The 17787-nt window shown below is 41.2% G+C and overlaps 1 protein-coding gene across 1 annotated transcript; it reads right to left on the reverse strand.

Moving 5' to 3' along the window:
• Window positions 1-1039: 1039 nt before the first annotated feature.
• HDAC1 (histone deacetylase 1) lies at window positions 1040-16237 on the reverse strand. The gene is made up of 14 exons (XM_072136584.1): window positions 15996-16237; window positions 10562-10674; window positions 9920-10037; window positions 9761-9835; window positions 5889-6027; window positions 5651-5792; window positions 4719-4811; window positions 4521-4629; window positions 4029-4169; window positions 3237-3345; window positions 3016-3146; window positions 2789-2932; window positions 1959-2007; window positions 1040-1843 (listed from the first exon to the last, which is right to left on the reverse strand). The coding sequence occupies exons 1-14, from the start codon at window positions 16042-16044 to the stop codon at window positions 1816-1818; spliced, it is 1440 nt and encodes a 479-aa protein (XP_071992685.1). The 5' UTR covers window positions 16045-16237; the 3' UTR covers window positions 1040-1815.
• Between the last annotated feature and the right edge of the window lie 1550 nt (window positions 16238-17787).

Genomic DNA, 17787 nt, shown 5'->3' on the forward strand with positions numbered 1-17787 from the left:
AAGAATTGGCTGCCATTTGTTCGGCTAGCTCATGGCTCCCAGATACAGTATACGGCAGGTTTGGGAAGTGTGCTAGCCTACTGCCCCATGTACAGGCAGTCCCCGGGTTACATACAAGATAGGGTCTGTAGGTTTGTTCTTAAGTTGATTTGTATGTAAGTCAGAACTGTATATTTTATCATTGTAATCCCAGACAGAACTTTTTTTGGTCACTGCAACACTTGGATTTTAAAAATGTTGGATTGTCATAAGAATCAATATTAAACACTAAAGCTTCATTACAGACACCTGTGATATCTGTTACAGCTGATCATTGTAGCCTAAGACTAGAGTACAATAAATTACCAATATCCAGAGGTCCGTTTGTAACTAGGGGTCGTATGTAAGTCGAGTGTTCTTAAGTAGGGGACCGCTTGTACGTCATTGGACTTGCACAGCTGTGGTTTCAATGACTGTTTGAGCAGACTACCTGAACCACAAGCTTTGAAGAAGGTCCTGTTCTGTTTGCGGCTTGGGCAATCCTTTTCTATAGTCATCAGCATGTAGGCAGACCTCACACACCGATATCAAACAGGTTGCAAACAGATTATGGATCATTTTTATTGTGGCCTTTAACTGGACTTAAAAATGTACAATTTAACCTGCCTCCACAATGGAAGGAGCTCAGCTAGGAAACAAATTTATCAGAAGCTCTTTTACCAATCTCAAACTGCGTTTCAGAAAACTGGGTTGAACCCTTTAAAACACAACATACATGCATAGAAATTCCATTTCAAGGATCATTTGAAATTCTTTGCTTTTCCATAAATTAACTCATGACCATTATTCAGCATATATTTACATGTGACTTTCCTGGGAGAAACGTCCAATTATCATACCAGTGATGGGACCATAGCAAATTGTAAGCAGCAACTATGTAACCTGTAAAAAACATTGCTAATTCAATGAAAGGTGGACATTTAAAAAAATAAATTAATCTGAAAATCTATATAATACATTTGTCTGAATGCACCTTTGGAAAGAGGGATGTCTGAGCACATTATTCTGTGTTATCATGTTTTATTACAAAGTTTCTCCACAACTTAACCATAAAAATAAAAAATATTAAAACAAAACCCAGTCACAATAAAGGACATATAAACCCCCTGAACTATATCTTACAATGCTCAAGTCCAATGTAAGAATACACATAGAAACCCAAATGGCGACCTATTTGAGGTAACAGGTAAATGCTTACTAGGCTTCATCTTTTTTAATCTGTTATGCTTCTAAAACAAAAACAAAAAATATGAGAGAAGCAGCAGCATTACCTCAGCAGGGTATCCCTGAAGAGTGATGGAACCCGAGACCTATATGTCCCTTTCCCATATGATAAACCCCAACTGGAAGACTGGGTCATCCCTCACTATAGATTCTGCTCAAGAGCTGTAGAAGCTCAGTGCATCTTCAAAATCAGAGAAAATATTGTGGTGGAGGACACCAGGCTGCAGACAGACACAGAATACAGCACTGGTGTACTAAAAGTAATACTTTAAAACACGGGGTAGAAAAGTAAAGGGTTCCTCAGGAAGAGAGAGTAAGGGCAAACCAAGTCTTCTCCAATAAGAAGGGGCACAGGATTTAATGCCTGCAGAGACATGGACAAATCAATAAGGAAGGCTCCATCTGGTTTAATTCCCTCCTTCCACAAGCAGAGGGACAGCAATAATTTAGTCCACATGGGTCTATTTTGCAAGAGTCACTGTACAAGGCATATATAAAAGTTAAGACCGCAAGGATCTCTTGGTCTTCAGAGGTTTCTTTTACCAGTCAGGATCAGGCTGTTTTGGTCTCCTCTTTTACCCTGTGGATATATTGAAAAGCAGAAGTCAGGAATAACACGGGAGGCGTTTGTGTAGCATGTGAAAAAGCATGTGACCATACAATCAACTGACATTTACATCAAACTTTATGCCTACCGTTTAGCATCTGACTTTTCATCTTTCAGCTTGTCTTCCTCCTTGACATCTGCAAATACATTAGCCATTATTAAGGTCATAACAGACATAGCTCTATTTTGTTTGTAAATGTAACACCATTTGTAAAATAACTGGACAATGATAGCGCTATATAATATTATAGCCCAATGTATCCTATTTTGGCTGGTTGGACATTGAAAGGTGAGCTAATCCCACCCACAGGAAATTAGTCAGACACGGTACATACACTGCAATATGGTCCCATGGTCCCCAAATACAGTCGTGTGTGAGAGCTACCTTGTAGATACTTTGGTACAAAAGTTAACACATGGTTAGGTTATTGGAATACGATCAGTCTTGTCAGAAGTGCCACCAAGTTGAGCATTTGTCAAAAAAAATAAAAAAAAATAAATAATTGCATCTGGTAAACAAAGCACATCTATACATTATACTAAAATCACCAGACACACTTGTGGACATCAGTTAAAGGGGTTGTCCACTTTGAGCAAATAATTGATACGGTTTGTGTAATGAAAAGTGATACAAACTGATGGGAATTAAATCATGTGAATTGGGTTTTATGTAGAAAAGTAATGCATTAAAGAGGAATTGATCACTATCCTGCTACATTCAAGTTACCCTGTTTGTTTAAAAAATTCTTAAGCTTTTTGTATTATGCTTCTTTGAATAACAGAAATGGCACATGAAGAGACTGACAATTGTTATTACACATTCTAATCTCTGCAGACTGTGTAGATATAGATATATATATATATATATATATCTATCTATGAGGAATGGCAACATCCAGTCACTTCAAAGTGCCTCACCCTTTTTATCTTCATCCTTTTCATCTTCAGTTTTGGCACGTTTTGCCTTTTTGTAATTTGCAACATTCCTGCGTCCACCTTCCCCTTCATCTTCTGAATCGGAGAACTCTTCATCACAAGCAATCCTCTTGTCTGAAGATCGAACTGCAAGAAAAATAACAGTTGAAAAACAGTGTCAGAGTATATACATGTTTGAATTCTCTGTAAAATATTGTTTTATTACTTACTAGATATACGTTTGTCTGGATCATCATCATCTTCGTCACCACTATCATCCTGCACAGAGTCCTCAGGTATAGGCTGCATTTGGACTCCAGGTGCATGTGGCAGCATACGCAAGTTCTCAAACAGTCGTTGCCTAAAATAAAAACAAAAATCCAGGAAATCCATTATTTACTTTAAATACTAGAAAAAAAATGAAGTGGTTTATAATTTAAATGTCACTCACTTGATCTTTTCCAGGTATTCATTTGTGTTTTGGTTTGTCATATTGGAAGGACTGATGTGAAGCTTGAAGTCGGGACCAAAGTATTCAAAATAATCATTGTAAGGAAGCTCTGAAGAGTATAACAAAAACCAAAACCCAAGTTACAAATACATTATAATATAACATTATAAACACACCTATTGGAAAAGGCTTTAACCCCTTAATGTAGAGAGCTGTCTTAGGGCTTGTTTTCTGTGTAACAAATTTCACTTCGTAGCTACGTTTTTTAATATTCCATGTACTGGGAAGTAGGAATAAAATGCAGTGAAAAAAAATAAAATATGTAAAAAATGCATTTTCACAATTCTATTGTGGGCCTGGATTTTGTGTTCCCCAAATTACACCTTTTCTATTATTTGGGTCGGTATGACCACCGGGATACTAAAATTGTATCTTTAAAAATTTAAATAAATCAAACCTTCTGTAAAAAAAAAAAAAAAAAGCCCCTTCTCATACTCCAGTGTACCAAGCTGTGTGACATGTAATATTTTGTAGGATGAGCTGACATTTTTGATTCACTTGATATAATTTTTTTTTATATGTTGCAAAAATCGCAGCGTTATAGATACAGATATATTGATATAGATACACTGAGCGACTACGCCAGCACCCATGCAATCAATCGTGGGCGTTACTGGAGGGTTTTTCCACCTTAGATGGAGAGGGCTCAATACACCTGCAGCCGAATTGTGACGTACTAATAGACAACACGTCTGTAACACCACACTCAGTTCAATAAGAAATTACACAAACCATTAGGGATTTCTGTGTCTAGTGCAACAGCAGTTTCATATGTCCAGCAACGGGCAACATTCCGGATTGTGTAGCCACCACCTCCCAGCATCAACAACGGTAGGTTAAAGGTCTTCATAAACTCAACACATTTAGCATGTCCTGAAAACAAGGATTTGGTTAGCGGCAACTGATAAAAGGTCTTAAAGCATAAACAAATGGTAAGACCACATTAAAAACTAAGCAAGTCAATTCAAAACTTGTTAACTTCTGCAGAACCCACAAATCACACTAGGAATTTTACAGAAACATTGCAGAATAAAGCCGACTTGGCTTTTAATTAAAAGCCAGTTATTAACCAAGAGAAACCAAGTACATAAATGTCCCCATTTTAAATTAAAGGGGCTGTTCTCATAATGTAATAATTTATGGTTCAAATAGGATGTTAAAAAAAAAAAAAAAAAAAAACATATAATCCAAATAAGAGATAACATTTTAATGTCCAGTTCTTACCTTTAATAGTTAGATTAAAGCAGCCAAGTCTGTCTCCAGAAAGAGAGTCAGCACCACACTGAAGAACCACTGCGCTGGGCTGGTACATCTCCATAACCTTAGACATTACCTGATAAAAACAGATACATTGCTAATGCAGAATGGTTCTTCGCTAAATATATTAGCATTTCCTGCTACATTTAAAAAACAAAAACTTACTGGTTTGAAAATGGCTTCATAGGATTCATCATCAATACCATCTCGGAGTGGGTAATTCACTGCATAGTATTTACCCTTCCCAGCTCCAATATCCTAGTGCAATAAAAAAAAATATAAATTTTCCTTTCTTCTAAATTGGTTCAGGCAAATATAAAAATTTGAATAAGCTGAAAAACAATAAAAATCTCAAGAGATCCCAAAAACTTAAAGGGATTTTCTAAAAATTCTGGAAAGCTTCATGGGGTCTAGGGCGATTTGTAAAGGGAAATCTAGTGCACTGACCTAAATTTTGTAGATGCCAGAGTCCCTTTTGCCACATGAATAGAAACATTCCCTACTGGATAGGAAGAGTTATTGTTCACAGGTCATGTCACTTAGTGGCTTTTATGTGAACTTTAACCAACACCAGCCAAGCAGGGAGTATCTGTATTGATGGCAGAAGGGATCCTGGCAATGGGAGCCAAAGTAGGGCTAGTATATCTTAATTTTTTTTTTATTCTTGCGTTTGGTCTTCCTGGTGTTTAGCAGAATTATTGTGAAAATACTTTAATGTATAAATGTAGGCGCTTCCCAAAGAACAAGAATCAAAGTGCCGGTACGAAGAAAAGTTCCAAATCTGTTACAATCATCTTTCCTTCTACAGTATACAGTGTTTAGATACTTTTGTTCTCGTTACCCAGAGAACTTGTGCCTTGACTCACAGATGGCCTTTTACAACATGGGGGTGAGTAGAAAATATAAAACAGTGTGCCTCATGTATCTCATAACTTATGAAAACAAATTTATATTGTGTGTAGAAAGAAAATGTACTTTTTACGGTTCCAAGTCAACTTATTATTGTAATCAACAACTCTATATACAGTTCTAAAGCTCTGGCAGTGAGGAGGTCAAACTTTCTTAATTTTGAGTAGATTGCAGTCTCTCATACTCACCCTTAGGTCCCCAGTGCCTGGAAAATACTCTCCATACTTATGAAAAGAAACAGTCATGACTCTGTCAGTGGTATAAAAGGCTTCCTCTACACCATCACCATGGTGAATATCAATATCGATGTACAGTACCCGCTGATGATATCTAAATTAGGTAAAATTCAATATTAAATGTCAGCACTGAATAAACTAAACAGTCTATAACAAAGATCGTAACACATCAAATACATTGTATACTTACTTCAAAAGTTCCAGAATGGCAAGAACAATGTCATTGACATAACAAAATCCTGAGGCCTCAGACTTCTTTGCGTGATGTAGCCCCCCCGCCCAGTTCACAGCAATGTCCGTTTGCTGTTTGTTTAATTTCACAGAACTTGCTGCAGAGGGGGAAAAAATAACAACTTGGTTTTAATTCAATTTGGAATTTAGACAATGAGCATTAGGGAATATGTTGAAACAATGCAACATAACCTGTAGACTATGAAGGACAAGTATGCTCATTCCAAATAGCTGTCACTTTGGGCATCAAGGTGAGCTTATGAGGTACCGTCATATACAGTCTTAGGCCCCTTTCGTGTGTGTATGTGTGTTATGGCACCCATCAGTGGTACCATGCACAGGGAAAAGATAGAGGATGCTAGATCTTTTCCCATACATATGCCCGGGTGCCCTGCATCGCTATGGAAAGGGGGCTGGTATGCAAGTAGCCTTATATAGGAAGGCTGTAGCAGCCGTGTGCTCTTGGCACAGAGGCTTTTTTTTAATACAAAATCTTAAAAACCGTGTGGAATTAATACAGAAAGTATATTAGAAAACAAGGCTGATTTCAGAATTGGCACAACACAGGTTGAGTCTGGTTTTGTAGCTCTATATTTTAAAGAGGGCCTGTTACCCCCAAATAGACCCCCCCCCCCCCCGTCAAACATACCCCGCATAATCCCCTCCCCAGCCTTAACCTTTAACCCCTTAAGGACGCAGCCATTTTACAGCTTAAGGCTCAGCCCGATTTTTTGGATTCTGACTTGCTTCGCTTTATATGGTTATAACTTTTGAACACTGTTACTTATCAAAACGATTCTGAGATTGTTTTTTCTCCACATGTTGTACTTCATTTTAGTGGTAAATTTTGGCAGATAAGTTTTGCGTTTATTTACAAAAAAAAGAAAATGTGATGAATTTTTTGAAAAATTTGCCATTTTCGAAATTCTAAATCATCACGTTTTCAGGCAGATCGATTTACCAGCTAAATAAGTTGCTGAATAACATTTCCCATTTGTCTACTTTACATTTTCATAATTTCTGAAATATCTGGATAATTTATTTTGACGTCACGCGGCTTGCAAATAGAATATCGCTTTTCCGGATTTTCAGAATTGACTATTTTGGGGATAAATACAGTTTTGAATGAAATTTTACATATTTAGCATCAAAACCCCCTATATAACCAACCCATTTTCAAATCTGCACCCCTCAAGCTATCAGAAACAGCTTTTACGAAGATTGTTAACCCCTTGAGATCTTCATAGTAATTGAATCAAAATGGAGGTGAAATTTAGAATGGTCATATTGTTCCCTTATACGTTCATTTAGCACCAAAATTTACACATTTCCAAAATATAAAAAGAGAAAACCCACCATACAATTTGTTCTGCAATTTCTCCTGAGTACAAAGACCCCCCACATGTGGCCGTTACTTGTTTTATGGGGGCACAGCGAGGCGCAGAAGGGAAGGAGCGCCCTGCAGCTGCCAGGAATTTAGTTTCCTCATTGGCCCCTTTTGAAGGCTATAAAATTTTCGCTTTTTCGTTATTGGGGCCATGTGACGGCATTTTTTTTGCGGGATGAGATGCTTTTTCCATTGTTACCATTTTGGGGTTGGTATCACCTATTGTTGAAAATTTAGGAACTTTTTTTGAGGGCAGGAGTAGAAAAGCATCAATTCTGTACTGGATTTTTGACTTTTTTTTTTTTGGTGTTCACCGTATAGACTAATAGTCATGTTATCTTTATTCTATGGGTTGATACGATTACGGGGATACCAGACATGAATATATTTTCTTACGTTTTACTAAATTTGTCAAACAAAACCCTAATGTGGGGAAAAATCTATAATTTTTGTATTGCCATCTTCCAAGTGGCATAACTTTGTTACGTTTTTGGCTACGGAGCTGGTTGATGGCTTGTTTTTTGCGGGACATGTTGTACTTTGCACCAGTATCATGTCTGAGTACATATGGTTTTTTGGTCGCATTTTATATCATTTTTTGTGGGATTGAAAAGGTAAAAATCATAATTTTTGGAGGGTTTATAACAGTTTTTTTTTACGGCGTTTATCGTGGGGGTTCAATAATGATTTACTTTTATTCTACGGGTTGTTACGGACGCGGTGATACTATATATGTGGGGTTTGTGTTATGATTTAGACTTTTTTTTTGAGTTATATGTCTCTTTATATGTTTTGGGGGTTTGGGGCATTTTTAGTGATTTATGACTTTATTTTTTTACTTTTTCACTTTTATACCATGGGACATGAAGAAGCAATCTTCTGATTGCTTCTTCATGATAATATTCTGCAATACTCATGTATTGCAGAGTATTATCAGTGTCAGCCTATGCACTTGCATAGGCTGGCACTTTGCCAGTAAGATGACGTCACAGACGCCATCTTACTGGCAATTCTTGCTAGTAACTCTGGGGTCCAGATCGGACCCCAGAGTTACTATAGCAACGATCGGCGCCCCCCGAAAACGGTTCGGGGGGGCCGATCGTGGGGGAAAGACCCCCCAGATACTTGTTAGATGCCGCGGTCGCGCTGACCGCGGCATCTAACGGGTTAAGCACCCGCGATCGGAGACAACTCCGATCGCGGGTGTTACACTGGGGTGCCGGCTATTAGTTACAGCCGGCACCCCGTGTTTCCCGATGCCGGTTCGGCTCTGATCCAGAGCCGAGCCGGCATAGGAGCCGTGGCGGATATATCCGCCACTGAGCGCTAAGTCACTGCGCTCCGTGGCGGATATATCCGCCGCGGAGCGCGAAGGGGTTAAAGGGAACCTGTCACAAGGAGACCCATTTTTAGCACTCATACACTGCCAAAGTGTTTTTGTATTAAAAATAGGTTTTACAGAGAAAAAAAAAAAAAAAATGTTATACTGTACCTTTCATTAGCATCTGCTGTGTGACTAGGCAGTTGCCAAATGGGAGGGTCTGGAAAGGAGCAGTTCCCCCCACCCTTGGGGAACAGCTACTCCATGTGACCTTTTCAAATATATGAAAACACCCATCACTTGGCTTAGCGAAGCTCCCTGCTCTCCTACAGCCAATCCTATTCATTTATTTGAAAAGGTCACATGTTTCCCAAGGGGGGGGGGGAGGAGAGAAGAGACTGCTCCTTTCCAGTCCCTCCTATTGGGCAACTACCTAGTCACACAGCAGATGCTAATGAAAGGTACAATATAACATTTTTTTTTTTTTAATACAAAAACACTTTGGTAGCATATGTACTATGCTCTGTGTGGACTGGGGGAGTGCTAAAAATGGGTCTGGGTCTGACAGGTTCCCTTTAAGAGAAGCTGGCAGCATTGCATATATTGCACAATTGCTGCCGGCTCTCTGCTTCATATATCGATGCCGTGCAATGGCTTCTTCTGGACAACACTGACAGCGAACGTATCAGCAGCAACACTGGGGACAGCACTGGCACCAGCATATAGCAATGAAGAGCAATAGTAGTAATCCTCCCAAGACAATGAACAGCACCGTGAGCCAATCGCTGCCGGCTCTCCCCGATATGGCCGTAACCGCTGTCTTATTTGGCAAGAGGTCAGATCTTTTAGGAACAACTTTCCCAACATAAATTTAAATAAATTTAGCATATATAGAAAGGGGCTGGGGAGAGGATTATGGGGGGCATGTTTGGTAGGGAGCCTTTTTGGGGGTGACAGGTCCTCTTTAAGGCGATGGAGCTGAACACTAATATCACTCAAAACCAAATGGAGAGGTAAGGAGGCAATTGTAAAAGTAGCTCTGTAACTATACAACTTTACAGCAAGTAGGCCACAAGATTATGTTCTTTTAAGAGCAGTATTATTGTATAGACCAATTCCTTACCTACAGAGCCTCCTGTTGACAATTGGCAGAACTCAAAAAGTCCATCAAAGACTGGACAGTCTTCCCCAACATTAACTGTAAAATGAAGAGGAGAGAATAAAGTTAAACATAATTCCAAACATTCGATCTTCACTGAAAGGTCTTAAGATGTGCACTTACACCTCTGCATCTGCTTGCTGTATTCTGACATGTTGTCTGGCCTGATAGAGCGCAGAAATTTGATGTAGTCATCACTGTGATATTTTGTCATCTCTTCTGCATTAGCTTTGTGAGGTCTCTGATAAAATGAAAGATAAGCATGAAGGTTACCAATGTACAGAAAATGTAAAACTTTTTAAGTTATGCCCATACACACACAGGGCAAGACTTATCGGGGGGAAACAAGCCTCAAAATAATCTCAGTGTCTTGTGAGCTGCCGGGCATTGGGATTATTTTACCCTTGACACCATCTTCAGGGCAAGTGGGGAGGTACGGCTGGCGATAGAGTGGGCGGCAAAATAAAGACGTTTCATTTACCAACAAGGTGGCTCATTTATGTGAAGAATGGGAGCTGGCCCCAGTACTGAGCCAATGGCTCAGTTATTCCTGCCCCTTTAATGTTATAAAATGGTATGGAGAGGGTATTCTGATATTAGACTATATACATATGACCAATTAATAGAACATGCTATATGTTAAATTATAATCCTGCAGTATCAAAAAGCAGACAACTTATCTAGAAAACATTGTTCAATGTGATGGAATTGATCTCTGGTGGTAAGCAAGCGAATATCTCTTCCCCATATATACAAATATCTTACATAGATTTCCATCTTGCGGTAGAGTCCATAGTTCAAAAGTAGATTGTGAGTCATGCGAATTCTGTGAGGCTTCATGGGATGTCCCTGCCCATAATAGTAGTTGCCAACATCACCTATAAAAACACCACAAGAATGGTTATTAATAGTAACACGGAATAGGCAAGATACAAGTGAAGGAGATTACTACATTGATGAGAATATAAACATGCTCTGGGCACGAGGAGCCTTCCATAGGTGAAGCCGTTATTAAAGGAGCGTGGTTATAGCATCTACCCACCTCCCAACAGCATTGTGTAAGGCACTTTACAAGTTTTCCAGATTGCTGGGAAACTATATCAATCTGTCATTTTGATGCAAAAAACCTTGCAAATTAGCTCAGGTTAGATTGTATCTGCTAGGGCAGTTTTTTTTTTCCTTCTACAAAGGATTGTCAAATCATTCTCCCAAGGGTGGTGTTGGTAGGTAGCATAACCTTGGTGTAATTTGCATATAACAATTTTTTTTCTTAATAACTTTAGTGTGGAAATTCTTGTTGTTGTTGAATATTGTGAAAAATAAAAATCTATATACATACACACAACTTTACATCAACATTGTGTTTAAACTCTGCTTGGATGTGCATTTAAAGGGAACTGGTCATCAGCAATTGGCCTAATAAACCATTACCAGTATATTGTCAAACAGTGTAACACCTAGTTTTTGTTTCTTTCATGGTCCAGTGTGCTGAAATCATCTAGAAAAACAACTTTGAAGGGAGATGTAAAGTGGTTGTATAAGATCAGGGAGGCGGAGCGTTTAACACAGGAGTAAAGGTGGGGAGCTCTGAATGCCCCCCCTCTGTGATTGACATCATTCATCCTACATCACGAGATCTGGTTAGTGATGTATCTGGATGCAGGACCATCAATTACAGTGAAGGGACTTTCTGAGCAAGAGAGAATTTGACTTCAGTGTTCAAATCACCACCTGCTTGACTTTATACAACCAGTTTACATCTCACTTCAAAGTAGATTTTCTGGATGATTCTACGATACTGGGTAATGAAAGAAACATGATCTGGAAGGTCTAAACCAAAAGGCAAATGAAGCCATCAGCAAAGTGTGCAATAAAAATGTGTCTTTATTTATAAAAACAAAATCATGCTATAAACAGTATAGCACTAAAAGGCACTTCAAGTATAAGATGTCAGCATTAAGTGTCACTATCTGTTACTGTACCAAAGACAAACACAAAGTAAAGGCCGTCCCCGGGTTACATACAAGATAGGGTCTGTAGGTTTGTTCTTGAGTTGAATTTGTATGCAAGTCGAAGCTGTATATTTTATCATTGTAATCCCAGCCAAAATTTTTTTTTCGGTCCCTGTGCCAATTGGATTTTAAAAATGTTGGGTTGTCATAAGAACCAGGATTAACAATAAAGCTTCATTACAGACATCTGTGATAACTGTTACAGCTATTTATTGTAGCCCAAGGCTAAAGTACAGTAAATTACCAACATCCAGAGGTCCGTTTGTAACTAGGGGTCGTCCGTAAGTCAAGTGTTCTTAAGTAGGGGACCGCCTGTATTTAGAAACTGTTTACAAAAATATACAAAGTTACCACTCCAAGCATGCCATATTAGCATATTGAATCAAATACCTGTGCAGTGCCTGCCCCAACGCACGTTTCAGCTACTCCAGCCTTCTTCCACAGGGTCCCCCACAGGTAATTGATTCAATACGCTTATATTGCATGCTTGCTGTGGTAACTTTGTATGTTTTTGTAAATAGTTCCTTGATACCTTATGCTTGTATTTATATGTCTTTGGTACAGTTACTGATAGTGATACTAATTAATGCTGACATCTTACACTTGGAGCGCCTTTTAGTGCTGTACTGTTTCCGTGTATCCATTTTTATCATCATTTTGTTTGTACAAAGATGTAACATTTTTAACACTTTGGTGATAGCTTCATTGTTTTGCCTTTTGGTTTAGTGACATGTAAAGAAGCGTAGTTTCCGTTTATTTATAGACATTTGCCATCTTTATTTTGGTTGAGTAATTATCTGAAAGGTGTTCAGCTGATTGGCAATATACGTGCAGCATTAACGTGCAGCTGTTATATTTTGTAGATTAACACCATACTGACATGTGACGTATTAGTACGTCACACATTGGCTGTGGCCGTATGGAGAGGGCTTACAAACTGAGCACAATTTGCTCATTTTATTAGATGATGTGGGAAAATCACACCAATGCTGCACACACAGCTCTTTTCAATGAAGTATAAAAGAAAAAAAAGTTATTAGAATGAAGAAAAAGATTTTTTTGTACAGGAGGTTTAATTTTTGTAAGTCTTCAGAAACATAAATACCCATATAAATTTGGTATCCCGTGATCACATCGACCAAAAGAATAAAGGAGATGACATTTGGAGTGCACAGTGAAAGCCGTAAAATCCAAGCCCACAAGAAAATGGCACAAATGCATTTTTTCACCAACTTCAAAGCATTTGGAATCGTTTCCCTGCTACTGAGTGCATGGAAAATGAAACACTGTCACTATGAATTGCAATAAAAAAAAAAAGTTTGATGATGCAAAAAGGCCTCTGCGTTAAAGGGGTTTTCACCCGAACTAAAGTTAATCCCTATCCACGGGATAGGGCCCAACTTGCTGATCAGTGGGGGTATCAGTGCTGAGACCCCTCACAGATCGCAAAAACTAGACGCCCTTCGAATACTCGTAGGTCTGTCAGACTAATGGAGCAGATGGCCGCGCATGACCGTTCTGCTCCATTAATCTCTATGGAGCTGCTGGAGATTGCTGAGCATGGCAATTTCCCTCAGCTCCATAGAGATTAATGGAGCAGAACGGTTATGCGCAGTCGTCTGCTCCATTAGTCTGACGGAGTGACGAGGGGTCAGACAGAGGTACGTGGGACCCCATCGGACCCCTCGTTTTTACGCTCTGTGGGGGTCTCAGCACTGAGACACCACTGATCAGCAAGTTAGGCCCTATCCCATGGAGCACTAAATTGTTTTTTTTAAATTTTTTTATATACACTTTGGTATAAGCTACCGTGACTCAATTCTGCTCCAAAATTCAAGACCGCTACCCGGGCTGTGAAGTTGATAAGCGAAACTTTGGACCAAAATGGCCACCGACTCCATAGTCCCGTTTTCCTGGTTCCTCAAGCACTGCCAAGATAAATGTGGGCATTCCTTCCCAGTGCCTTATACCTATAATCTATAGCAGAGAAGCTTCACTACTGAGCATGTACATAAAGTGTCAACAAAGGTCAACTAAAAGCCCAGAAGAGGATGCACAACCCATAGCTATTAAGAACATGTGGCCTGTCAAGCCATAAGTCGTAGTCTGCACCCTGGAAAAAGTCACAGTGCAACAAGCATTCCTTGCTTCACGAGCCCCGGTAGTGCAGCTGAGAAGTTCTTACATCTTCAGATCCTCTTCTGCAGTTGGTTGTATCCGTTGGGGCAAGGACAAAGTTTTAGTCGCTTTGTGCGCGGGGGCGGGAGAGTCTCTGGTATTAGTCGCTTTGTGCGCGGGGGCGGGAGAGTCTCTGGTATTAGTCGCTTTGTGCGCGGGGGCGGGAGAGTCTCTGGTATTAGTCGCTTTGTGCGCGGGGGCGGGAGAGTCTCTGGTATTAGTCGCTTTGTGCGCGGGGGCGGGAGAGTCTCTGGTATTAGTCGCTTTGTGCGCGGGGGCGGGAGAGTCTCTGGTATTAGTCGCTTTGTGCGCGGGGGCGGGAGAGTCTCTGGTATTAGTCGCTTTGTGCGCGGGGGCGGGAGAGTCTCTGGTATTAGTCGCTTTGTGCGCGGGGGCGGGAGAGTCTCTGGTATTAGTCGCTTTGTGCGCGGGAGAGTCTCTGGTATTAGTCGCTTTGTGCGCGGGGGCGGGAGAGTCTCTGGTATTAGTCGCTTTGTGCGCGGGGGCGGGAGAGTCTCTGGTATTAGTCGCTTTGTGCGCGGGGGCGGGAGAGTCTCTGGTATTAGTCGCTTTGTGCGCGGGGGCGGGAGAGTCTCTGGTATTAGTCGCTTTGTGCGCGGGGGCGGGAGAGTCTCTGGTATTAGTCGCTTTGTGCGCGGGGGCGGGAGAGTCTCTGGTATTAGTCGCTTTGTGCGCGGGGGCGGGAGAGTCTCTGGTATTAGTCGCTTTGTGCGCGGGGGCGGGAGAGTCTCTGGTATTAGTCGCTTTGTGCGCGGGGGCGGGAGAGTCTCTGGTATTAGTCGCTTTGTGCGCGGGGGCGGGAGAGTCTCTGGTATTAGTCGCTTTGTGCGCGGGGGCGGGAGAGTCTCTGGTATTAGTCGCTTTGTGCGCGGGGGCGGGAGAGTCTCTGGTATTAGTCGCTTTGTGCGCGGGGGCGGGAGAGTCTCTGGTATTAGTCGCTTTGTGCGCGGGGGCGGGAGAGTCTCTGGTATTAGTCGCTTTGTGCGCGGGGGCGGGAGAGTCTCTGGTATTAGTCGCTTTGTGCGTAGGGGTGGGTGAGTCTTATCTGGGGTTCTCTAATATCATCTGCTCTTGGGTCTGCACTATTATTGTGTGCTCTGAACGCAGTAGGTGGTATTTACTGCTGTATTGTGGCATTTAGTTTCTGGGATGGTATTTTGTGCTGTACTGGGGTTGCAGCTAGGGTGCTGGTTACTGGTGCAGCCCTCTAAAGTTGAGCAGCGTCACAGAAGCAGGTTTATTCACTCCTGGCTTAATTCCTTAGAGCATGAATAGCAGAGCCTGATCTTCTGGCTCCTGAACGGCCCCCTATTAAATATATAATAGGTGGCCACAGGCCAGTAAGTCACCCCACTTTTTACCAGATTTTATCTGGTTAAAGGGGCGGGGTTTAGTGAGCCATTGGCTCACTGACGTTCAAGAACAAGAGGCGGCTCTTTGGGCCGGCTCGTTCGCGAACAACCCATATACTGACTACGCAGCCAAATGATTTTGGGTGCCTTCAGCACTGAAATATTAGTGAACAGTCACAAGTAGAAATGTGTGCAATGTGGCAGAGCACAGGTACTTTAGCTTAGCTTCTATTGTATATGGGAGGGGGCTGCAGTTACCTGGACCAGCCACTACAAAGAACACACCCGCTCTTCCTAAGGAACTATTCTAATAACCGCTGATGGCAGCTATACAAGAGGGGGAGCTCCGCAGGCCACAGCCACACACACGGTGAATGGAGATGACTGGCTCTCACGCCTCTTAGTACATAATGGCGGCATCACATTACTAACTACACCCAGGACCACAGCTTGGAGCGTAAAATAACTAAAACTAGGCAATCTACAAAAGCGCCGGTCTCTCCCGGCACACGGGCCCCCTAAACCGACCTCGCTGCTCCCCACTTCAGCCTCCTGCACGATTTTCTCATCACCCATCACTCTCCTACAAAATCAAAGTTATCTGCATGGAGTATATACACTGAGCGCCCCCCTTACCATCATAGTAATAGCACACTTTCTTCTTTGTTCCCTGGGTGTACGCCATTTTCCTTCCTGGGCTCCGGATCCACTCCTGTTCTGCGACCCAGCGTCCACCTACGTGCTTAGACTAGCCTTACCCAATCCCAGTAGCGCTTTGAAAGTGAGGAATAGATGGACAGCTCAGCGGCCAATAGCCAATGCGAAGAAACAATAAGTAGGCGGACCCGTTCGCGCTTTTCTGAACAATAAGGCTAGGTTGATGAACTATAACAGCCCAGCCAATCCTAGCAGTAGCTCGTGAGTCGGCTTTTAGATGGACAATATATCGTCCAATAAGCAATTGGGATGAAGAATAGAAGGGCGGGTCTTCAGCGTCATCTGAAGTAAAGTTAGGTTGAGTTGTGGCAGTCTATTGAATGGTCCTGCTGCCGAGAAGTAGGAACGTATCGCGAGATTAAACTCCCGCCCTTTGTCTAGCAATGAGCGAACGAACTGGTTCTCATTGGATTATGTGATTTATCTACGAGGATATGTGACTGTGATTATCGACATTTTATTCAGTAGTAATTCATTCCCAGATAACAGTTCATACCTCAGTAGGTGGCATATATCAAGCCATGAAAAAGGCACTAATATCATTCTCCCTCTCTAAATGTCGTGCAGTTCGGTTAGGTGTGTAACAGTAATCATTCAGGTTTTAATGGTCCTGGTGCAAGATGAAGTACGTTTTTCACCCTTTCAGCCCCCAAATTTTTGCCATGTTCATGCATATTTAGGAAGTACCTCTGAGGTCCATATGATAACTATATATCTTGAGAAGGGTGTAGATATTAAAATATTACTCATGGTTACATATTTTAATGACATTTTGCAGCCTCTGGGCGACTATTAAGGTGGGTAAAAATTTAAGCCACTGATGTGCTCACCAAACCTTCCCCCCACCCCTCCAGCACATTAGTTGGGAGTTAAAACGGCTGGCATGTGTACAAGAGTATTCTGCTGACACTGTACATGAAAAACCCTGCTGGCACTGTATACAACACATGCACATGCAAAAGCAGGTGGCCCTTATATAAAACAGCCATCATAGCAGAGATTACTCCCAAACTTTTCACCTTTTGAGACACAATGGAAGCACTTTCAACTATTCATCAGGGGGCGCTAGATCCTCCTCTTTAGGCCTGACAAGGGTCCAGCTTGAGTTAAATTAGATGTCATTAGAATGGATTAGTACATTTTTGTAGAATTGGATGATGTTGGTCAGCTTGTGTATATCTACCCCAGAGTCATCTACCCATAGAGCATGACTGCACTGCAATGTTAGTATGATGCCCTAGACACCAACATATAAACCCTCCTTACCACCCTATAGTTGAGCGTTGAACCCTTCCAACCCTTTCTGTTAAGGGTTAATGCTATATTTTGCAATATACAGGCAGTCCCTGGGTTACGCACAAGGTAGGTTCTGTAGATTTTTTCTTCAGTTGAATATGCATGTTGGTCGGAACTGTATATATTATAATTGTAACTCCAGGCAAATTTCTTTTGGTCTCTGTGACAATTGGATTTTAAAAATGTTGGATTGTCATAGGAACCAAGATTAACAATAAAGCTTAATTGCAGACACCTTTAATAACTGGTATAGCTGTTTATTGTAGTCTAGGGCTAAAGTAAAGTAAATTACCAATTACCAGAGGTCCGTTTGTAACTAGGGCCTGTCTGTAAGTCAGGTTTTCTTAAGTAGGGTACTGCCTGTAATGGCAATTCAAAGCAATGTCCATAAGTAGGATGAAAAAAGTGTGTTGTC

Source organism: Engystomops pustulosus, chromosome 2 (assembly GCF_040894005.1).
Source record: "Engystomops pustulosus chromosome 2, aEngPut4.maternal, whole genome shotgun sequence".
NCBI lineage: Eukaryota > Metazoa > Chordata > Amphibia > Anura > Leptodactylidae > Engystomops > Engystomops pustulosus.

Bases quoted from the DNA above. Each gene is read 5' to 3' on its own strand.
- HDAC1 (XM_072136584.1), bottom strand. From the start codon at position 16,044: ATGGCGTACACCCAGGGAACAAAGAAGAAAGTGTGCTATTACTATGAT. The intron at 6,028-9,760 runs GTAAGGAATTGG...CCCCCTCTGCAG, and splicing joins GTCAACAGGAGGCTCTGTAG to CAAGTTCTGTGAAATTAAAC. The intron at 3,346-4,028 runs GTTTGTGTAATT...TATACTCTTCAG, and splicing joins AGACACAGAAATCCCTAATG to AGCTTCCTTACAATGATTAT.